The 23,757-nt window shown below is 47.9% G+C and overlaps 2 protein-coding genes and 1 long non-coding RNA gene across 3 annotated transcripts in view; 1 reads left to right on the forward strand and 2 right to left on the reverse strand.

Moving 5' to 3' along the window:
* The window catches only part of LOC101075134 (inactive dipeptidyl peptidase 10), a 113,176-nt gene extending 98,932 nt beyond the window's left edge, over positions 1–14,244 (reverse strand). Inside the window, exon 1 of the mRNA XM_029837038.1 lies at positions 14,002–14,244. The gene's annotated coding sequence lies outside the window, so the exon portion shown is untranslated. The remainder of the gene's footprint in view (positions 1–14,001) is intronic.
* Positions 14,245–14,490: 246 nt separating this feature from the next.
* LOC101074914 (actin-related protein 3-like) lies at positions 14,491–23,222 on the reverse strand. Its single transcript, XM_029838029.1, has 12 exons — positions 22,988–23,222; positions 19,563–19,618; positions 19,267–19,391; positions 18,891–19,001; positions 18,651–18,746; positions 18,012–18,119; positions 17,056–17,199; positions 16,288–16,461; positions 16,117–16,209; positions 15,899–16,024; positions 15,564–15,647; positions 14,491–15,434 (listed from the first exon to the last, which is right to left on the reverse strand). Exons 1-12 carry the CDS (start codon positions 23,029–23,031, stop codon positions 15,339–15,341), a joined length of 1,257 nt encoding a protein of 418 aa, XP_029693889.1. The 5' UTR covers positions 23,032–23,222; the 3' UTR covers positions 14,491–15,338.
* On the forward strand, positions 21,631–22,439 carry LOC115250367 (uncharacterized). Its single transcript, XR_003888926.1, has 3 exons — positions 21,631–21,779; positions 21,909–22,030; positions 22,215–22,439. It is a non-coding gene; the product is annotated as an uncharacterized lncRNA (long non-coding RNA).
* Positions 23,223–23,757: the final 535 nt, after the last annotated feature.

The following is a 23,757-nucleotide window of genomic DNA, read 5'->3' on the forward strand; positions in this document are numbered from 1 at the left end:
CAGAAGGAATTAATAAATCATTATTTAACCATTAATGGAGGGACAGACGTCACAGTTTTTTTTTTTATTCCTCGTGTACAAACACACAAATTCAAAAAACACGGGCGTCACTTTTGAAAGAGTCGATAAGGACGTTCAACTTTCCAGTGGGAATAAACGTTTTGGAGCGTTGGTTCTCACAAAGAAAGGAGCCCAAATATTCCATCCAGAACCTCCCTGCATTCCAGACGCAGGTGGGGGCGGGGCCAGCTTAGGTGACGTCGTGCACCTGTGGAGTGAGGCGGCTCGGGGTCCTGCTGCTCCCAAACATCTCCCATCATTTATTTAAGAGCAAGCGGTGGCGAGCGGCGGCTGAAGCGGCGCCGCTCTCCCTCTCTGATAAATGGCGCTCGTCCAGCACTCCATCACACAACAGGTGAGCTCCCGCTATCGCACATCCCTGACTAACGTTCCACAGGAGACCCCTGAGCGGGAGCCATTCATCTCCGCCGTCCCTGCAGTGTTCTGCTCCCACCTCTGCATATTTCTGTCGCGTCGCCGCGGCGACGGCCCGTTGACACGTTGCTGCAACCTTCTGCGTTTAGTGTAAACTCCGGAGCAAAAGGGCCCAGAGGTTCCTGCTTCTCCGGGATTCACGTGGAGAAACACACAGCTCGCATCGGCACGTGGGAGCCATTTTGGTTTTATTTCTCACGTTTTCACGGCGGATGGGTCACATTTGGGCCCAAACGAGCCGTTCCGTGAGCCGCCCGACGTCGGGATGGAGGACCGGAGGAGCTGGAGGACGTCCCTCAGCGGAAGGCCGATGGAGCCTGATCCATCTCTGATCACTAAAGATCAGAGCAGTGGGCGTTCTCGATGTGAGTTCTACATCCTCCATCGTTAACCATGAAAGGAACATCGCTTCCCTTCCCAATATTACCTGGTTAAATCCTCTTTTATTATTCCCACTCCAACTGAAACGGCTTTGCAGGTTTCAAATGGAAAGAAATAAGAAAACAACACCTGTAATATTAGCTGACAGGTTTCTATACGCTGAGATTATTAAAGTTTTTCATATTGTTTTAGAGCGTTCTTGGGAAAAGTTTCTGATTTAATGGTTTATTTGGAGATTTTAAATATTCTACCTTGTAAAATCAAATCCAAAATAAGTACAGATGCCAGTGATCCGAGTATTATAATATTAGCATGCTAATCACCGCTATGATTTATTTATGCGTAGGATTTTTATGTAAATATTGACCTGGGGGGCGTTTAGCCAGGTCTCACAGGAGTCTGGAAACTTGCTGAAATATGAACTTTAACACTTTGTTGTTTAACATTTGTTCCCTGGCAGCTCCGCTTGTAGGTTCTCCTAAGCTTTTAAAGATGGATTTATGGATTAAATAACCTTTAAATGACTTGTTAACACTTGTTAATGTTCGGCTTCTGTAGGGCAGCACCCTCTTCTCTCCTCGTCTGGTCTTCAGAGTCCTCAGACCCAGTTCCCGACACGCACCGAAGGTCAGCTCCAGCTCCTGATTCTGTGGCGTCATCCTTGCATCAGTGGTGTGCACGTAGATGCACGTGCATGTTATTGCCAGAACAGCAGCATTTTCTGCAGATTCCTCTCAGATTTCCCTTCTCGTGAGCTCTTTAAAGAAGCCGAAGGTGCAGACGCATGGGTGCAACTGTGGGAGGACACATGTGGAACACGTGCACGCGTGTGCGTGTGCGCGGGAGGCCGAGGAAGAAAATCCCATTAAAGTGCGGCGAACGTGCGATATGATAAATGATAGTGGCCAATTCTCCCCTTCTGCCCCGAGGCAAACGTTACTGCAGATCAAGTCCAGATACGCTCCTCGTCTGTGGGTGGCATTTTCTCCCTCACACACCCTCGTGTGCTCCTATCTTTGTGGGGACTTTCCTAGCCCGAACCCTCCAGCTGACCCTGACCTCCACCCCGTTTCTAACACACACCCCATGCTTATCTCTCCTCCCCGTACGGAGATGTGGTATTAGGCTGCTGCAGCGCCGCAGGGACCTTGATGTCCCCCCAGGACGACCTTGACCCGGCTGGCGGGCGAACGGGAACGGAGGCACCGATCGGCACCGACCTGGGTCACAACGGATCACATCATGTAGCGACGCTCCAACCTGCAGCAGCTTTTTTTTGGGTCTTTGCCAACGACGTAGCAACAGTTAGCATCGGCGTCCCTCTGGGCTGAATGCTAACACCCCAGATTAATGCACACCTTTGTCTCAAGTTGTGGGGGAATTAAAACGTAACCAAGTCCTAATCTGATTATTTTCCACCTGCAGTCGCAGCTGCTCGGCTCCTGGATGGAGCAGCTGCGACCACAAGCAGCCGTCACAGAGACGAAGGAGCTACGAGCAACGGGGGGCCGAGGCATCAGGAATCAAGTCTCTCTCGTCCAGCTTCAGCATTAACTCGGCATCTCCCTGCCAGCACTTTGTTTTACTCCTGCTGAAATGTGTCCGCATTCCTCCAAGTGTGTTTTAAAAGTTTTCAAATATGCAGTTAGCACCAAATTATGTTACACTGAAAAAGCCCAAAGATTAGCAAAAATCGTTTCCTGTGTTTTTGCATTTTCTAGCCCTTTTCTAGCGTGCATGCTAATGTCAGTGTGTGAGACCAGACTGAATATGTCGGCATTAAAAAACTATATTTGCTGCAAAAATTACAAAAGGTGAGAATCAAATAGAATCAAAACACATTAGCGGCGCCTTCGCTGTCAGGCGGAATTTATTCTTCAAAAAAATTAATCAAAACAGAAACTAAAGTTACAAAAAAATGGGCTCAAGTAAATAAATAAGCCTTATTCTGTTAAAAACAGCATTCATAAATGAGAAGGTCATAAGAGTCTAGTCACAATGCTGAGCAGCTCTGGTCAACCTGTTGTGGTTAGCAACGACGGTAACGGTTACCTCGGCAACGTGTCAGATGTCAGACTGGAAAAAACGAGCCGAATTCTCCGAGATGAAAAAGCTGAATCAGATAAAAAGAAAGCGGTTGGCACTGACAGGAAGTGACATTCTGAATAAAGGAATTGGACGTGGCCTTTACCAAAGTTTCCAGCAAATGATGATTAATCCCCAATATTCCCACCCTGATGGGCTGAGCGCGTCCGTTTCTGCAGCTGAACGCCATCACGGCCATTCGGCACAAATTAGCCGCTCAGAATTGTGCGGCCTTTTCATCGAAGCGTGAAGGAAAGGGCCACAGACTCACTCTCACGGTGAGGCTCAAGTCCTGAAATTGATATTTAATAATCTTGTTTGAACTTTAAAAGAGGTCCTTTAAGTTTTTCTGTTCAATGCAAAATAATAGAAACTGTTGTAACACAGAAAAGCATTTGTCATCATTTGATTTAGCGATTAGTGGCATTATGATAACCCCCAAAGCAATTTTGCCATTCATTTATTAAATTTGGAGCTCAGTCGGTAAAACAGGCGGCTAAATGAGCAGAGGGGGAACATGTGTGAGGTGAGAACATCAGCCAAACGCATCAAACGAGCAGATGTCTGAGCTTCTGCAGGACGTTTAGGGTGCTAATAAAATCCTTATTAAGTCCCCAGATGACAACATGCCCGCGTGATCACTAACGAACGGTCAGGAGCCGCTGCGGTGGTGAAAACGCTAATGCTAACATGTAGCAGTCGCCTCATATTTGTCACATTTCTGCACCAAGTAAAAAAGAAAATGGAAAATTCCAGAATTGAGCTGATTTGTAAAGGGAGGATTAAAAAGGGGGGGGGGGGGGGGGGGTCTACAGACAGCAGGTTTATTCGAGGCCGCCTTTATTGCTACAGGATGCCCATAAATATGCGGCGCTGCAGGTCGTCGTGCATCCAGCATCCAACCGGTGCTGCACTCATTTCTCTTGCGTAACACAAGCGCACCAACAGTGATGTATATGTTCCAACATCCATCACTATCATCATTAATGCGCTCTTATGGAGGCCTACATTTAAATTATTAAGCTCCTCTCACATCCACGTCACCAACAGATCGTTTTGCAGATCGCTGCAGCAGAAACCTGAAAATCCCACAATGACTCCGAGCGTGTGTGTGTGTGTGTGTGTGTGTGTGTGTTCCTCAGGACAGTCCAAAGGTTTCGTCATCACCCCCCAGCACGTGTCAGGAAGAGCAGGCTGAAGCTCCGAGCAGGTGAACCAGCTGCTCCCTCAACAACAGGAAGAGAGCGAAGGGTCCAGACGGGCTCGTTAGCATCTTCTGAGCCAACACAAACAAACCAGAAGTTCTTAAAAATGGAGGCTGGGAAACGCTGCGGTACAATTATTCCCACAGTCTCGACTGTCAGGAACTAAACCTTTTCCTTTCCCTCTTCCATCAGTTCAAATCACGTCCTCTTGTGGGAACTGAGACTACAGAAGGTTCCTCAAGTGGAATTCAGCTTCCCTTCAACATCCTCTACCGCGAGGTCCTCATGGCACCGGCACAGATGGGCACCACGGGGGGGGGGGGGCTGTTCAAACTCAACAGAACAGGTGTGACATGAAGACTCCAGCCGTCTGCTTTTGGGCTGCAGCTCTGATGGAACTTCTCTCCTCTGGTGGGAGCGGCGTGCAGGAGCGGCGTGCAGGAGCGAGTCACAGACGCCGCTTAGCCTGAAAAATTAGTGCCATCAGCGCCTCGGTGTCCCGATTAATGAAAACCTGCAGTGCTGAGGCAGGCAAAGGCTGCTCATTTGTTTGGGTACCCATCTCCATTAAACGGCAATAAGGGGAATTCACGGAGCTCCATCAGAGTGTGGGGGGGGGGCGTTGGCGAAGGCGGCGTGGAGGGATCCGCAGCACGACTGAGCTCATCACACTCGGCAATCTCAGATGGAATTAAAAAGCCGTGGATGGCTGCAGAAGGAAGCAAAACCATCTCACCTCATTTCCCACTTTACTTGTTCCTTTCATCTCGCAGGCGTTGTTCCTCGCGCGCCGCCTTTCAAGACGAGCTGTCGGCGTGAACGCCGCGCGCAGCGGGGAGCCGCTGTGCGAATGTGCCAGATGGCGGCAACGTAATGGGAAAGCGGGTAAGGAGGAGGCCGATTGTGACTCGTGTACAGAATCACTTACTGTTCAACATGCGAGGAGCTAATCTGTTCAAGCTAACGTGTTTGTGGAGGACGGAGGCCTTCAGCAGATAACAGCAGCCATATTGGATCACGCGTGTTCTTATTTAATGGAAAACCGCCCAGAGAACCTCGGCAACTGTATCCATCGATTCTCAGGTCTGACCGGCCTCAGAGGGAATTTGGGCTTTCCACGCTCCGACGAGCCTGATAGAATTGAAGGGAGAGGAGGTGCGAGAGCACAAAAACCCATTTAAAAACAATTAGCATGTATCATTAGGCAGCAGGAGCAGGGAAAACACCTGGAAGACGAGCTGCAGGAGGTGGATCCAAGGACGTTAGGTGGGGGAGTCCAGCTCCTGGTCTGGTCCTCATTATTACCGCTGTCATTATTGTTATTACGGCTTAGAATGATCCCGTCATCCGTCCTGGCTACAGCGGCGCTCCCACTGCCGGCACGGCCCGACGGACGCCGGCCACGTGCAGCAGTGGTGGTTCAGCCAGATCCAGACCTCTCTGTAGGGAGGCCAGCTGGGCTGGACCAGAACCGGCTGCACCATCCTGTGGCCCAACTCCTGGGAGGGGCTCCAGCCTCTGTTTAACTAAACCACATGAGCTACTGTATAACACACACACACACACACACACACACACACACACACACACACACACACACACACACACACACACACACACATTAGAATTCTTTAATGAGAACTTCACCAGGACACACACCACTGGAGTGTCAAATTAAACCTATAATGAACAGCTATTTCTCGTGGATTTATGAAATCCTGACCCTTGATAAGGTCAGCGCCGATGCACTACAGCAAATTGGCATTTTCACCTGCCGAGTCATTACAGCCGAGCCGTTTGTCTTGGAGCATGTCGGAAACACACACACACAGAGCAAACTCCATTACACTTATCACTCCCTGGAACAGAAGCTGCCTTTATAATCAACACGGAACAAACCGGCGTTTTGAGGAGGGGAGAAGGAAATGAAGCAAATCTGCATGTAAGCACACACAAACACACACACACACAACACGCACTTTTCCATTAACGGGAGGAGGAAATAGTTCCGATGCACTTTTAACTCATGTAATGGGCAATCTTTCTGGTGGGGGAGGTCCTGACGGAGCCGCGCCGTTATGAGCTGCTCCTATTTACTGTTGGGAGGGGGAAAATAATTAAAAAAACAAGTTCAGCAGACGTGAACTGGGAAACCCTGAAGGTCTGAAGAACCCTGAAGGTCTGAAGAACCCTGAAGGTCTGAACAATCCGAGTTCCTGCCGACACGTGAAATATGGATTTATTCATTTTCCATTCAACCTCAGATGGAAAGCAGCTATGGGTTGTAATCTATTACTGTGTTGTCATGAGTAGGACAGAAGACCCCCTCCTCCCAGAGATTTGGGAAGGAAACCAAATATTCCGTGTGTTTGGTTGGAGTTTTGGTTTTATTGTCGTTAATTCCACAGAACATGAAAACGTCGACCAAACACGTGGGTAGGATCAAAACACGGCTTTTCATTTCCTGTGAGTGTTCCCTGAACAGACGCTGCAGGAATGGGGAGACATCCCATCCATTTCTGAAAAACATGCTTTGCTTTGCTTCGAAATGAGGAAAATAAGCACAGTCCTGCCAGCAGGGGGCGACACTGGGGGACATGTTCTGATTCAAATGGAATATATTTGCATTTATATTAAACTACAACAATTAAAGTAAAATAACCATGTGTGTGTGTGTGTAGCAGGAGGTGTCTCTTCCCTCTGCCCTGAACCAACAGTCAGTGTGACACACACACACACACACACACACACACACACACACACACACACACACACACACACACACACGCTCTCGTTCACTAGCAGAGAGCTAAACAGGAAGTGCGCACCTGCCGTGGTGAAGGGTTCGGATCCCAGGTTAAATCTGACGGTAGCGGGGTCGTCGCCAGGCTGTCCCAGTGCCTGCTGGAAGTTAACGTCCGTCTGATATCAGCCGACGCGCCCGTCTTCAGAACTCACGGAACCATGAAAGCCCCGTTTCAAAGACGCCTTCCATGAACTAAAACCTTTGATGTTTTACTAGTTTCATCTTCAGCTTCAGATCTTTGCTTCGAGGGTTAAAACCTGAAGCTGAACCCGCCGCTGTTGACGTTCCTTAATTAAGTGGGACGCTGCGGGAGAACCATTAACAGACATCAGGATTAAGAAAAGCCACGGAGAGGTCGAGGGCCACAGATTAGGCGCTCTCTTCTCCAGCGATAAAGCTCAGAGGAGGCGAGTCGGGGAGGAAGCGGCGCCCCTCAAATGTCCCCGTGTGGAACTTCCTGTGTGAACTGTGGAGACCTGCAGCAGACGGAGCTGCTGGTTGTGTCTCTGGCTGCTTATTTTACAGCTTCGACATAATCAAGCGTTCAAAAGGAAAACCTTTTTATACCTTCACACAGGGATCAAGGGTTTTCCCTCCAAAAGGCTGCATTTAACGGCAGGAAACGACTACGATTGTCAAGAATTCCCTTTAAATGGGGCCATTTTACAGGAAACTGCTCGGCTTTGTGTTCCTGATGAGGTGGAATCAAACGGGCCTGTGGAGCGACACCTCAATCTCCAGTCAAGGCTGGAAAGTGCTGCTGCGTTTGAGCAACGTGCTGCTCGTTCTGTAACGTTTTAGCCGTTTTCGCTGTGAAGAACTGTGAACGGTGCTGCTGAAACGTGCCCGTTTAAATACATCAAATGGAGCTTTGGAGCCTCTCGAGCCCTCGGCCGCGCTGCTTCCTGCCGCCGGGAGGTCGTAGAACGCCTCCATCGGTCATCTCAGACACGCTGGAAGCGTTCGTACCGTCAGAGCTCCACAGGCTCGACGCCGCTCGGCTTGATGGAACATACAGATTCATCCTGCTGAGCTTAAAGGTGCACAAGAAATTCTGCACTGTGTCATTTCTGTTGAAGTAAATAGCAAAGAAAAGAGCGCAGGCTGGCCCCGCCCCCAGGGGCTCCAGAAGTGGATCGTTGCTACGCTAAGGTGGGCTGAGCTAACGCCAACTGTCCCGAGTCCATTTATATTCGTCCTTATCCAATATTGTGAGGATTTTACTGATCTACTGAAGATTCTTGTGTTCCTTTCTTCTCCTTCTCGCTCCTCCTCGACAGCATCCGTCGTTTGGCCACGTCAGGGCGATTATATCATATCGAGTCGCTCCCGACCAGCGATTTACCCCCAGAGACTCAATTAGCTCTGCTCATCTTGGACGATCACCCGTTGCTTCGGGGTCTGGTCACCCGTCCACGCTGCTCGCATGGCGGCAGCTCTGGTGGTCGGCTCTCCGTGTCGCCACGCGCGGGTCGAGGGTTCGACTCTACCGAGAGGTTTCAACATCCCGACGCTCTCTGGGCTGATGTTGAGTCTCCTGCAAGTTACCGAAGAGCAAATGATGGCGAGGACTGAGGGAAAGCTTCCTGGCTCCAGCAATAACGGCTCCGCGCAGGCAGTAACAGTCTCGCCTCATTTGCATACGAGCTTTTATTGACTCCCGCTGCTTTTATTTCTCCTCCGCCACGCTCAGAAGGACATTACGCCAATTCCAAGCATCGAGCCATTTTATATACCTGTTTTATATCCTTATTTGCTTTACTTTAACCCCATGTGTGATTCTTAATGCTGCCATTTAACAAAGAGCAACAGTTACGTTACTGTTTGGACCATGAGTGAGAGTTCAATTAGGTAAAAACACACATTTATCGAGATGTATTAGGAAATTAAAATCCAATTGGATTTCAGGTGTTTTGCCTGCGTTCTGCTGTGATTGTTGCTCAGGACCGTCTGGAGACACAGGTGCATAACGGCCTGGACCATCAAATTTAATGGAAATAGCAAGATGCTCTGAGAAGGTGTGAACCTTCACGACACTCCCCACAACCTGCTGGGGGAGCCTCAGCGGGACCTGGGGCCGTTCCCACTAACCTCCAACCAAAGGTCCTACAGCCAGTCCATCAGGACACTTTTCTGAATGGGACATAAGACCAGACCAGAACTGGGAACTTTCAAGGACGACGCCATTCTGACTGGATTTGTGGCACAATGGCCCCCGATTCAAACACCTCTGAGATGCTCAAAGCCATTTTTAGCAGCCTGTTGCTCCAAGTTCAACAAACCGAAGCAGAGAAGCAGAGTTACGGGGGGGAAGGGGCTGTGTCACGTCTCCTCGGAACCAATTACCTCAACTTTGCTACTGCTACACTGCAGATTAATGTTGGGACGTCCAGCTTTTCCACATCACATCGTAGAACAGGGACGTCAGGATCAGACCTGCATCATCAGCATAAGGAGAAAAGACCGTCTGATACGCCCCAGTGCAGACAGGGAGGGGCCAAATATTCACCCTTGAGGGACACCAGGTAGTTGAAAATATAAAAAAAAAAATGAATAATTTATTTTGGCACCATTTATGATAGAAAAAGTTGAAAATGCTAGCAAACATTTGAGGGTCAAGTGTTGAAAACTTTAGCTTTTTCCATCAGAGTTCTGTCAAAGCTGATTTTCGCCTGATCCGACAGCATCCTGTAGCAGGAAGGAGATCCCGGAGGAGACTTTATTCAGCTTCGCAACAATTGGGACACAGAATTAAAGCAAAAAAGGCTGAATCGATACGATCTGGATATTTTGTGGGCTATAAACTGGAAGCTTCATCCCAACAAAAGGACAGACCAAATTGTGGTTTTTGCTTAAATGATCTCGACCCCTGAAAGGCTCATCAATGTGTCCTTGGAGGCTCTGGGTCACGGCGGCTGGCTGGAAGGCTCTCCTCCCCCTGCGCCTCCAATCCGATCACCTCTGAGTGTTCCTGCGTGTCTCCTCCAGCCCGTCTTATTTCCCCCCTCTGTAAATAAGCAGCCCATAGCGCTGGAAAGAAGCCGTTCAATCTCAAACGGCGGCGCTCGGCCCCCAGCGAGGGGGGGCGCCGTCCGCCCCCAGTCGAGCCGCACCAGTTCTGTCACATAAAGCTGACTGATCACCTGACGGTGAGGAATCGGAGGGGAGGGGAGGTTCATCGCCTTGTTTGATGCATACGCCAACGCTGAGGGCAGATTACTAAAGGTGCCGTCTGCCTGGTTGTGGTTTACCAAACCCATAAGGGCTAAAATCAGATGGAAATGCAGACAGAATTTTATTTAAACTTCAGGAAACGGAAGAATCCCCCCTTCCAGTTGAGAAAGTTTTTAATCTCCATTAGGGTGCAGCTCAGCTTTATCTAGACGGAGGCTTTAAAAACGACCAGGTGGAATAAAGAAATAGCTTAGAAGAAGAAGCCAGTGGAAATCGCCTCCATTTTTAATTCAGAACCCCCCTCAGAGACAGAAAAGAGATGTATTCTGATAAGCTGGTACCGACCCGTTTAAAACATCTAAACCAGCAAGACATTTCATTCTAAATTTGAGTGGAAACCTCGAGGTGGAGTCCAGCCGTGCTCCTCTGCTCCTCACCTACAGGTGGATCTTCTGTTTGGACAGATGTGGCAACAGCTGGAAGAAGCTTCAACACATGAACCTGAGGACCCCCGAGCACCAACACCACCAAAGGTCAAGTTCTCTTCCAGTCGAGGTCATCCAGATCAAAGAGAGGTGCTTTTATCTCAGGGAGCTCCGCCTCCCAGCGCCTCAGCGTGTGATCCGTGCGTTAAAGGCTACATGCTAATGGCTGCAGGCGTGTGGAGCTAAAGGGAAGAGAGGCAGTAAAGCCGTTTGGACTCATAAGGCCTGGAAATGACATCACTTCCAGCAGAAAGCAATCCTTCAAAGGTGTTTTAATCTGAACATCGTTTAATCCAGGTCAGCCGCGCTCGCTGATCTCATCTAGCTGAAGTCAAGATTAAACCCGGAAGGAAGAGCGGGAACAATCCGCTCCAGGTCCAATTGCAGGTTTGGGGTTAGAGCAGGTAACATCTGCCACACATCTGTCAGGGCCTTCATGGTCCATTAGCTTCAGATTTGAGTCCCACCGTGAAGGAAAACGTTTGCTTTTTTTATTCTCCGAGCTCGAACGTGGACGTGCGGTCGCTTTTTACTTCTTCTTCTGCACCTGCCACATCAATCGTCATTAACCAAACGTCAGCCTCATCAGCCACTCGATGATGATACGGACGCCACGTGGCTGTGAGAGCAACACTGATGACGGAGAGGGTTGCAGCCCTCTCAGCTCCTCTCCAAGTAGCAGATGCTTGAACCACAGCTGGATGAAGCGGCAGCAGATATCAGATATCAGCCTTCAGCCTGTGCAGAAGCTTCCTCACGGGGACGCCTCATCCAGCCGGCAGAGCCGCTCTGCTCTCCAGAAGAGCCACTGCTGACACTTGAATCCCAACCTCCGACCGATCGGTGACACACGGGGGATTTAAACCCACCTCCTAACACCAAAGCTGACACGGCTCTTCCTCCTGCCCTGACAGCAGCTCCGCCGCTCCCTTCACACCTTATTAACTGTGAGCAGCAGCCTCACAGAGATCCCGGAGGTCACGGGCGAGGTTATCTACCACGCCTGTCACCTGGCTCACAGGCTTCTGTGGGCATCACCTCCACTTCGATCGACCACACGGAACAACAGTTCAACAATGTGCTGCCGAGTCAGACGTCAGCCAAGTGCACAAACACAAATATAAGCAGGTAAACTGGGTTTTGGCCTGAAATGTCATCAGAAACTGGAACCTGGCAACTACATATCCTAAACCACCTGTCTGGCCAGCTGCCACCGGGGGCGGAAGGGGGGGGGGGGGCTTCCAGTCAGACACCATCCCTGACATCTCAGGGGGGCGAGAGTCTCCTTGCACCGATGGACACCAAAGAACCTTTTAGCTTCATTACACCAGGACCTAAAACAGGGAAGTTTCTATAGGAACCAGGGGCGTCAGGTTAGGGCTGAGGCAAGGAAGTGGAGAGCCAGAGGAATAAAGAGTGGTTAAACTTCAGGAACAAACACAAAAACGACCATCCTTTCCCGCACAGCTGCTAGACTCAGCTGTCGGGTTTCTGAAGACAAGGAGCTCTTTTTCTGATACCTTCAACAGCGACACTGCAATCACAAAGCACCGTTTGCACATTGTCACAACTTACCTCACGTTGCAGTTCCTATTGGTGCCGAGAACATAAAACCAACCATAAATCACAATCGTTTGAGGGGGAGGGGGCGCCCCGAGTGGTGGCATTATGGAACTGCACCATTGTCAGTACATGCAACATTAAATCAATAAAATGTTTCAAAGTAAAGTCAGATGTGAGGGCATAAGAGGAGTTTGGACATCAGGTTTATGGGGATAAACATTAATACGGTTCAGCCACTGTTGCAAACCACTGAGCCCAATAAAGCAGAGAGCAGCCAGAGGCACACAGGTCAGATAATCAGACATCCCATGATGCTCTTTGTTAGTAGAAGGTGCTCCCTGAGATCAGTGTGAGCAGCTGCTCCTCTGTGTCATAACGCTCCAGCTGAGAAACCTGACAAGGTTCAGCAGATCCATCACTTTCAGCAGAGTTGCCATTAGCAACCACCTTATAGAAAAACTCTCAAAAAGACAATAATGGAGAGACGCTCTCAGACCTGCACCACCTCCAGCACCGCCAGCCGTCTCCTTGATACGTCCTGGTGGGACTTCACTCCGTTTCTACACACTCAGACTGGAACTTCTTCATATTAGCTGTCAGCTAAAATGTGTCAGTGCTGCAGCGTCACAATTAAATCAGAAATTCCAGTTTTGAAGAAACCTAAAGCAACAAACCTGTTTCTACACATCATAACACATATTGGTTGGGTTTAAGTCAGTACATGTTGCAACAATAGGAATTTTGGAGATGAAATAAGTCGTAATAATGATTAAGTGTTAAAGTAATATCAATTATTATTTTGTTTTTTTTATTGTATTATTCATTCCTGTATTGAGGAATAGACAGACACAGTGAAGCCTTGTGGTGCCTTTTCTTCCAAATAATTTCAATTTGGCAAACGTCTTCCTCAATGATGATTATTTTAAAATAAAGCAACAGTGATTCTGCCACATTAAAGGGAAGTAGACATCTTCAGGCTCCATTTCCAGCATCCTGGTCCATGTGCATCTTAATTCTGCAGCAGCGAAGTGCAACATCCTGTGATTGTCTCCCACACCACTGAGCCCACATGCCATTTCTGCTCTTTTCTTGAAGATAAAAGGATATGAAGCACAATGACGAGCAATGACCTGCAGTGAATTTGCCATTTGCCCTCAAATGAATTGGGACATTGTGGCCGCGCGGCGTGAAAATGATGGCAAATGAGGCTGAGAAAGGGAAAACGTCCGCTTAGATCGATCCGCCTGCTGTGACATATCTCTATTTAACCTCCCTGTAGTCTCTCTGGAAGGGGCTCTGCACATCATTCTGCACACAGCATCACTCCTGGACATTAATTCCTTCCACCTTTCAGACCTTTCACCTACACCAGTTTCATAAAGTGGAGCTTTCGGAAAACATCTGAAGGGCCTCGATTGAGTAGCTCGCAGACAAAAATGGATCGTTTTTCTATTTGCCCGCAAATTCATGCAAATAAAACGCAACAAACAAAAAAACCAGCTCATAACAATTGACACGGATGATGTAGCGAGGCTGACCTCTGCTGGTCAGCAGGAGAACAACAGGCAAGGATACATGACTGAGGCGGAAAGTTCTTTAGTTCTTCAAAGCTTTTTAGTGAACAAAAGTTAGAATAAAAACAAATGATGTAGCTGATACATCGAGAAAGGGTTTACTAAAATAACTGCAGATTGAAGAGCATGATATAACAGACCAATATAATAAACCGTGTTGTGCAGCAACACCAAAACCACTCTTATTATTTCCCAAATTAACTTTAACCTTCAAATTAAGTAGAATAACTTACTCATCTTAGGCGTCATCCGGACCCTCTTCCAGTGAATCAAACGCATTGTTTGACATGCCGAGGTTGTGTAGAGAAGTGTGTTTTCTTCTGGCTAATTTGACTGATTGCGGGCAAAATCAAACATTTCCACCTTGGCTCGGGGCGGGTCAAAAGCCCAAACGACAACACGATTGGTCAGTTTCTGTGACGTCATGTTAATCGACCAATCAGAGAACCCAGATGATGTGCGCGCGTGTGCACTATAGGTTTCCTACGGATAAACAGAATACCTTATATTTATTTAATAAATTTAAAAAAAAACACATCACAGTATGAGTTTAAACTTTTTTTCATTCTTAAGTCTAAAATTTAAAAACTAATTCTATTCTATAAATCTTATGTCAGAATTATTAATCAGTCTGAAATGCAGCATCTGTGCATACATACATATAAAAGTGAGTTCTGTCACTGTATAGAATGTAAAGAGTTGAGAATAAATGACAGGTTGTGTACATAGAAACAAATTTGAGCCTTTATTGGAATGTTACAAGGCTTTAAATACACAAATCCCATGATTTTTTTTTTATCATTTGGTATTTAATAATAAAAAAGTCTAGTCTAACAATACTGCTGTGACAGTTCAGCTCCATCTTTCCAACCTCAGAACGTCTCTCCCGTCTCTTCTGCTGCGTCACAGAGGGGAATCCTGACACTGCCTGACTCAAACGTGCTGTACGATGAAGAATTAAAGGGATGACATGTCGGGGAACACAGCAGAGCAGCTTCTCAACTCAACACAACGAAGCTGCAACATGATTAAAACAGTCCATCACTTCTCTTTTTAAACCCCTGATTTCCCCAAGTTTTACATATAAAAATTTTTTTGTATGAAATATAAACAAGCTCTTATCATGATACACGGACATGCATTTGGAAACAAAAATGCAGGAAAAAAAGAGGCAATAATATGTTCTAAACTCATCATTAATCATTGCCTGGACTTTTTAAATAATATGTTCTATTCATATGGTCGCCTATAGATCCAGAAATGTTCTTTGAATTGTTTCCCTCGTTTAAAAAGAGCAGAAAAACATTCAGGGTACATTTTGGAGCCGTCCGTGTTCAGCCTGTTTTATTACCTTTATTTAATCTGGATCTCTGTCTTGTTCTGCAGCTCTTCAGCTGAACAAGTAATCAACAAAAGCACAGTCACGCCTCCTCCGCCGCCTCCTCCTCTGCCACCTCCTCCGCCACCTCCTCCACCACCTCCTCCTCATACACCTCCTCTCCTACACACCCTATCTTCACTGCCCCGTTCATCCCCAGACTTCCGGTGTTTAACGCCCCGAGTGCTGGAGTTAAGACATGACTCCAAAGACGGGGTTGTGGCGACAGATGCTCGGCCCGATCTCCTCGTAGTCCTTCTTGGTGTGGCAGACCTGGTAGAACTCCGGCTGTACGAACATTCAGACCCAGATTAGAACAGGTGAACGCTGAAATTCATATCACCATTGTGTCCTTTGGGGTCGCAGCCACACTGCTTCAGCATGAAGTAGTGCAGTAGCATCGTTTGAAATACTTACAGTTGACGCCAACATCGATCCGCCAAACCACACGGCGTATCTCTGCATGTGGTGAGTGATGACCTGCACATCGATCGGTTTGGGCTGAGGAAAACAGGCGGTCAGTTACGCTTCATGCGTGACAGGGAGACTTGACCACATTATAAAAGGCATTAGGTGGTGAATTTCCATTAAAGACTAAAGCCGAGTCCAGCTAATCCGTGAATAATAACCAAGTAATAACCGAGAAGAAACTAAACATGAATCCATCTTCCTTTGCTCCCCTCCTTCTCTGGTCAGCGTTTCAGCCTTTAGTTATCGATTTCTGCGCCCTGGAAATGAACCCCGGCACTCACCTTGAGCTTGCCTCCGCTCAGTTCCTCGCTCATCTTCAGCCTGGCATCAACGGTCCTCTTGAGGTCCCTCTGCAGACGACGGCCGAAGTCCCGGAACATAGTGGAACCTCCCGAGAGAACGATGTTCTGCAGTCGGGGAAATGGGACGGTCAGAGCAGTGACCTGATGTCAAACAACGGCCGTGGTGCATCAGAGATGACGGTGAAAATGTTCCTCACCTTATAGAGAGGACGCCTGACGTCAATGGGGCAGTTCTGGATGACTTCGTCCACCACTTCAGAGATGGGCTGGGTGAAGTCCGGGTTGGCAAACTGGGATTGTCAGAAGACAAAGATGACGTGTTGCACTGTGCTGCACCCACACAGCAGACTGGGATGAGCATGACTGACCTCAGGGTGGAAGAAGATCTCAGGCCCCAGGAAGCGCTCGTAGCCCACGTCAATGGTGAACTCCTTCTTGCTGATGGCGTTGATGCCGGTGTACTGCTTGATCCACTTGGAACCGTCCGTGTCGTATTTGTTGAACTCTTTCACCAGATCTGGGCACACGTAGCTGAAGCGCTCCTACAAGAAGACGGACGCACAGTTACCTCTATCACGAAACCAAGAATCTTAAATAAAAGGTCAGATCTGGCATGAGGACACGAAAATATTCCTAAAAGATCTGAAATTAGACTGAAACAGGAATTTATTTGCAGGCTGAGCTGATGCTAGAACACACCAGACAATAATTCCGACAATCCAAATGTGGAGTTTAACCTGTAAAAAATGAGGTAATCACCACTTTGTCTTGTGGCAAAATAAATCCGAACCAGAGCGGATTTTTTCGTTTTAAACGCAGAAACAGTGCCACCTGCTGTCGGTGTGAGGAAAAATTATAAAATTTTGTGATATAATCATGTTAAAATTGGACAAATTTACTGTGAGCCTAGACAAATACCAGAGAGACCTTGAAATATACCCAGAAGCTTATTTAAAGAATCCAAACTCCTTAACTGCTGGCAGGTTTTCTCTGTAATGTAGAAGATGTGTACGGTAGTTTGAACAGAAAAAGTGCTGATGCAGCTGGTTTCTACATTTTCAAGTGTAAACCATTTAGCAAGTTCTTTAAACAACATTTGCAGCAGAGGAAGTGCCTGATGAGACGTGCAGACCCACCTTGACGGCCTTGGCTGTCTCCAGAGACTGCTCCGGTGGGATTCCCACCTCTCTCTCCCTCAGGAGCTGCTGGGTGAAGTAGGTGATGTCTCGTCCTGCGATGGGGATGTGCTTTATACAGCTGCCAATAACATAACCTTCAGCCTGAGCAAGACGGGGGAGAGGACAGAGGGAGCATTTGGCATTTAGAGTGAAACACCGTTTGGTAGTTTGGTGGTAGTTTTTTTTTTTAAACATCGGGCTGGGGTACGAGGCCGTCACGGTAGGGCTGGAGCCGTTTGTCGATTCCCACGATGATTATTATTAGCTGCTGTTAATCCGACCTGATTTATGGGCTTTGTGACCGCAGATGTTTGACTGAATCAATGTCTGGAGCGATCGTGACCGCGGTGATGTCTGGGGCGACCAGACGTCCTCCTTTACTCGGACATGTCCTGCTTCTCAAAATGTGCCCAGGATTTTATTCTCCTGGAGGCTCAAATGGGTTTCCACCAAATTTGTGTTGCATTTTTGTGCTGTTCCAACAGTGAGGGGCTCTCATTTTCTGCATTTAGTCCACTAATCGAAAAAAGGTGTTGGATTATTGGTTAAAGACGTAGCGGTTAGACGCAGCCCCCTGCGGGGATGCGTCTACGCTGCCATTTTCTGCCTGTTCAGCAGGGGACACGGACATGCTGACTCAGCCTCCCCACCTCAAATAAATTCTGTAAACACATTTCCTCAAACCGAGTCATTTCTTCCAGGCTTCGGGAGCCAGCAGGAACCTTTTAAACACGATCCAATAACAGCAGGCAAACCCAGGAAATCCATTTAGAGCAGAATATTGTACTTCTTCAGGATGGAAAGTGACCGTTTGTGTGGACACAAAATGCAAGAAACAATCCAAATACCTCGAAAACAACATGACTAAAATTATCTCTCTGCCTCCCTCCGGGTCTGTCATCAATAAAACTCACCACAGGGATGACGTGGGTGACGCCGTCGCCGCTGTCGATGACAGTGCCCGTCAGCGTCCGCTCGCCCACCTGTCTGGATGTCCAGGAGGCTGCTAGAGCAAGAACAGCCTGACACACACACACACACGCACAGACACACACACACACACACCAGTTATAAATGATTCTCCACCAGGCTTTATGTAAGAGGTTTAAATTTGATAGAATGATTTTGGAGGTGTATAATTCATATTTATTAACCCGTCTAAATCTTGGACTGATTCACCTTCAACTCTGCAGAAACATCGTTCAGAGCAGAGAAATGTGAATTCACCTAAAGTTAGCAGCAGAGGGCAGAACTAAATGAGCAACAATTTACACACACTCTACATTCACCTCTGCTGTTACAAGGACATTCATTTTTGTTCTATTTGGGGAATTAAGAATCTACACAGACATATTTGGGGAAGCAATTTCCTTACAAAAATATTGACGTTTAAAAGCACCAAGCTGCCAAACCTGTAATACTGGAAGTCAGAGAGAACACAGAATGCCTCCAGTTGATGTTTTCTAAGATAATTTAGGCTGTAAAGAGGCCCAGCAGCTGGGACTGAGGCAGGCCGCTACGGGGTTAAAGGCTGCTAAACTTCATCCTGATACCTGCACAGCAATATAGAGCCCCGGGACGTTGAAGGACTCGAACATGATCTCAGCTGTGTATTCTCGATTTTCTGGTGTGTTCAGAGGAGGCTCCGTCTAAAAAGCAGAAAATAACACAGACCCATTGACACTCTCACCATTTCACACAACAAACAACTAGAGAACCAACTGTTCACATTCTGGGACAATTAGCTGATTTGATCTGGAGCCTGGCTCCAGTTTGGAGGCTCTCAAACGTACCAGGAGGAAGTAGTGATCCTCAGGCTCAGCCCTCAGGTACTTGAAGATGACCTGCTCCATGAAGCGCTCCATCAGGTCCCAGTCTTCCACAATCCCATGACGGATCGGCCACTGTTTGCAAAGGTTCACACATTTGAAACTCAAAACTGCTGTGAGATGAAGAAAAGGAATGCTGGTCTGGGACTTTGTGATACGCTCCGTCAGTAAAAACAAACTCTCTCAAATCAACAGTAAATGATTGTGGTTTCCTGTAAATGGCTGGATCTTTCAGGATGTGCACATTCATCAGTTCCTTAAAGAAACTGAGCAGGTTTATAAAGTGGGAGTAGCTTTTCCAGCTGTTCGGTGCGTGCTGAGTCATGAAAGAAGCAGTTACCTTAGTGGAGTACGAGGGTTTGTCCACAGCCTCGTCTCCAATGTAAAAATCCAAGTCATCCACCCCCTTCATCATCCTCCGCTGAGCCTGGTCTCCAACCTTGGCCGACTCTTTGATGGCGATACCTGCGGGGAAAACAGAGAGCATGAGCTGCCTGATGAAGCCAGGGACAGCTGTCAAACATCTGCATCAATGTGCATCCCTCAGAGCTTTGCAGTGCACCCAAGAGGTCCCACCAACCCTCCCGAGGTTTTCTGCCTGCCGTCGGTCTCTCTGCATCACACAGGAATACTCACATGATGGAACGATGAACTGCGGCTCCGTGTTCCCTGCGTATCCCAGTTTGGTGTAACTGCAAGAGAAACACATCGTGCCTGATTAGACAGGTCCGACTGCAGGCTAACAACACAGGCCGACAGCTGCTACACCGCATTTGTATGCGTGAAGATTAATTCCCGACGACGTTATTGCTCCCATCAATGCTGCCGCTGTTTGCTGCCGTCTGGGTAAAGGCCAAGAGCGGCTCCGGAGTTTAAGAGGAGGCCATTAAAAGGCCATTCATGTCTCACATGGGAGCTCAGGAATACTGGAACCTTTGGATAACTGCAACCCTGCCTAGGAAGGTTCAGACTCGGGAGGGCGGCATAGGTTTGGCCAGCTTCAGTTTCAGCAACGACGACGGCCCGGCCGTCTTGTTTTCTGCCCTCCGTTGAAAGGGGGCACATGGCAGCCAGATGAAGGCCGGGGTGGGCCGAGACGTGGAGAATGCACTTCCTGCACACAGGACCCCGGGGATGGAGGGAGGACGCTGCTGACGACTGCCAAAGAGCTGCAGGCTGCACGAGCCACATCCTGGTCAGAAGAGCGTCTCTTCTGAAGCACCCTGGGAACGTCTGACTTTGGTTTCTAACACCGGTCTCTTTAACTGGGCATTCAATTCACTGTTAGCTTATGCATACTTGTGCTTCTCCTTCACCTAAGCAGCCACCAAGTCTTCACGCTCAAGCAGATATTGATGCAAATAACAGAGCTACAACGCAAAGGTTCCCATTATGGTTTTAACACGTTGGGCCGCGTCACCGGAACATCTTCACTGTCACAGAGCAGCTTCTGTAAGAACTACAAAAGTAAACTTAGAACAACAAAACTGAGCCATTCAGGAAAAGACCCTGCAAATCTTCAGCGGTGAACTGTGCCAAGCTAAATATTTGGCATTTGAATGATCTTTGCTTAGTGATCCTTTACCTTGACAGCTGACAGGAACTGAAAGCTCTGATGGTTAAACTGAGCAGGAAGAGTTCCTTTATTTTGTTCACTACTTCATACTCGCATGGTGTTCAACACTGAGACAACATGATTACACATGAATGCAAATGTATTCTGGCTGTGTAAACAGGCAACACTTCAGCAATGTGCCTTGAAGCAGGTTGTGAAATGTGCTTCTCAGCTTCCTTCAGTTGCTAGTTCTACTTTCCACAGATGAGTAGAACCTCAGGGACTGAAAAACTACAATAAGTGTCTTATTCTCTCAGCAGCACAGCACAGTCAGTGTGGAGACAGGCAGGACGATATTCAGACATGGAGGAATGGCCATACAGAGAGTGACTGCAGCTTTATCTGCATGCAGACGTGCAAAGATCCATCTCACCTATTCACCTTCATCGTTTCGGTTTCAGGTGTGTGACGCGTGATGCTGGGAAGACACGTTTCCTGTATCGCGTCCGTTGCACACAGTGCATCGCGTCAAACTGCACCATTTAACACCCCATTGTGTAAATTAGTGCGAAAATACAAGTATAATTGAATCCATTTAAAGCTACCCAGGATTGCTGCTGGATCCAATCTGCTCTCATGTAGTTGCAGAATGTTTCAGGCTCAAGTCTTCAGGCAGAATGCAGGATCAGCTCAGCCACAGGAGACCTTTCTTTGACAGTAAGAACACTGTGAGCTGACAGCAGCGGAAAGCTGCAGCAGTTCACTGATCACCTTCATACCACAGAACAGTCCCAGCTTGTCTCCCTCAACCTGTCCCGACAGGCTCTTAATACAGCCTAGTTCTGACTGTGGACACCATTTTAGAGACACATTCACCAACCCTTGCTAACAGATGATTGCTGCCGTGTTATGAAAGTTCTCCCCTGTTCTTGAGACACCTAAATGACTCCAACCGTCACTTCGGCTGCAACACCTGATGTTTTCTCTTCCTGATAAAGAAACGCTGGTTTGAAAAGGAACCAGTGTGAAGCAAGAGCACCTAAAAGCACAGCGAACACAAGAGCTGTTGGACTTCTGCCATTCCTGCTAGGATATGGGGGAGGAGGTCTACACGTGATCCTCTACACTCATAAAACCGCTCAACAATAACAAAAGCTAACAAGGGATCCCTCCGGGGGCTTCTGTTCTGCTCAGAGAGGTGGGACGATGTGGAAGGTTTCATGGAGGTGAAATCTAGTGGCTGATGATGATCGTGGTCAAGCTGCTCCCAGGGTTGATGTCACCAACTGGACGCAACAGTGAGTCCAACAGCTGTTGCCTCACACATCTGGCCACGGCTTTCTTCTGTCGGGCTGCACTGCAAAGCCAAATTCAAGGCCCAGCCCTCAGCCTAAAATGTGATTTCATGGCTGGATGTGTCGTTTCAGCAACACTGGAACATATGACGGTCAGGTTTGGAGAGAGGGGAGAAGCCATGAGCCACCGCTGTGCAGATCAGAAGCGGTGTACTGGTTAACAGCCCGAAGGGAGGAGGAGGGGGGTGAAGAAGGTATGCAGAATAAGTTCAAGCCTCTACATGTGAGTAATGCAAGCCAGCTTCACCCCCAACATAAGTAGCCAATTCAGAGTAATGCTGCTGAATGAAGTATGGCCAGAGAAAGAAAGAACAATATTCACATGGATACAGCAAAAAAAAAAAAAAACGGTAAAAGTCATTGAGGGTTGTTATTTAGGTGGAAACTACGAGCTGAAGGAATGATGGATCAACAGGATCACAACAAACAGTCGCAGGAGGAGCTGAGACAGCTGCCACAGAGATTCTCCTGCCACCAATACCAGGAGAAAACCACGTCTCAGCGTTACTGGGGGCACAAATTAGAGAAGTTAATCAAGAAAATACGCTCGGATGCCAAGAAAAGACCATATATGGGCTAAAAAGGCTGAATGAGGAAGTGTAGGCAGAGTAGGAAGTAGTACCGCGCCTGCTCCGGTCCACATTATCGCCTAAAAGTTGTTTAAATGCACTGGCTGATGTCCGGGGTATCTTTAGGAGACGTGTGTTATTGTGCAAAATGCTGATAAATCCACACATTTGTGGTTATTTCTGGCACCGGCGCTGGGCCTGCTGCAAATGAATGAACGCAGCTTCTTCCGCCTGGTGTCGGTACTGCAGTACCGACAGTACCAGCTCTGCTTCATGGCAGCCAAATAACCCCCGACAAGAACAAGACGTGTCTGGATATTAAAACAGAACCTCAAACTGGCCACGAAGCGGCGAAAATAAGCGCACAAATGACCCGACCTGCTTTGTCGGCGAACGTAACGAGAAAGGGGTTAATAATGTCATAGTTAGCTGTTAGCAGGTTAGCTCCTGGGCTATACAGCGATAGAAAAACAGACAGCCAGCCGCCGCGGATGCCGCTAATGACAGCCCCCGACCGTGGCCGGCCCGCCGGTGACACCCGAGCCCCCAGCCCTTCAGGTGGGGTCGGTTTGTAGAGCTTACCCTGTGCCGCAGTCGACAACACACGCCGGTAGCCGTCCAGCCATCTCTCCGCGGCTCTCTGTGGTTTACAAACGGTTAATATTAACGGGAAAGCAGGCTGTGTCGGCTGGAGGATCTGGAAAGCCGTCCACAGGCGGAACCCGAGCCCGCAGCTGAGTGCAGTTTTCCACTTCCGCACTCGGCTCCTGGCAGGCAGGGAGAGGCAAGATGGCGGAGGCCGGTGGGGCGACGGAGTGTGCGGCTGTCAATCACCGAGAGGGCGGCCGGATTGGACCCGTCCACTGGTGCCCCGAAAGAGAAGCTGCTCCAATGTTAGTGCATTAGGGATGAGTTCTGCTCCATTTATCTAGGTTCACAAACTCGCTCTAAAGAAGAAGCAAGATTCTGAGGATGTTACTGAATTAAATCCTTTAGAATTTAGCAGCAAACTTTTTTGTGTCTAATTTCTAAATGCTTTCAGATGTTATGTTATTAATGTGTTTTCCACGATGGTATTTTTTGAAATATTTTCTCAGGAGTAATATGTGGTTAACAACACTGATAATAGCACAGGTCTCATGTGAATCATTGTAATAACATGTTTTGAGAGCCTTATCAAGACTTTATCAACACTTCCCACCATCATTGACTCGCTACAGTTTGGAAAAAGAGTTTGTTTTCTTCTGCACTGCACAATTGCACATTATCAACAATATAACGATGACAAAACGTATATTTTAGATATAAATTTGGATTGTTTTCTACCATTTGTGCTGTGATGTGTAGATCAT

This window comes from Takifugu rubripes, chromosome 1 (genome assembly GCF_901000725.2).
Source record: "Takifugu rubripes chromosome 1, fTakRub1.2, whole genome shotgun sequence".
In the NCBI taxonomy this organism is placed as follows: Eukaryota; Metazoa; Chordata; class Actinopteri; order Tetraodontiformes; family Tetraodontidae; genus Takifugu; species Takifugu rubripes.

What these genes read in the sequence shown, in the direction of transcription:
- LOC101074914 (XM_029838029.1), bottom strand. Translation starts at nt 23,031, where the DNA reads ATGGCTGGACGGCTACCGGCGTGTGTTGTCGACTGCGGCACAGG. An exon ending in AGACAGCCAAGGCCGTCAAG is followed by an intron (nt 16,462 to 17,055) that starts GTGGGTCTGCAC and finishes GTCTTCTTGTAG; the next exon opens with GAGCGCTTCAGCTACGTGTG. An exon ending in TGAGCGGAGGCAAGCTCAAG is followed by an intron (nt 15,648 to 15,898) that starts GTGAGTGCCGGG and finishes TGTTTTCCTCAG; the next exon opens with CCCAAACCGATCGATGTGCA.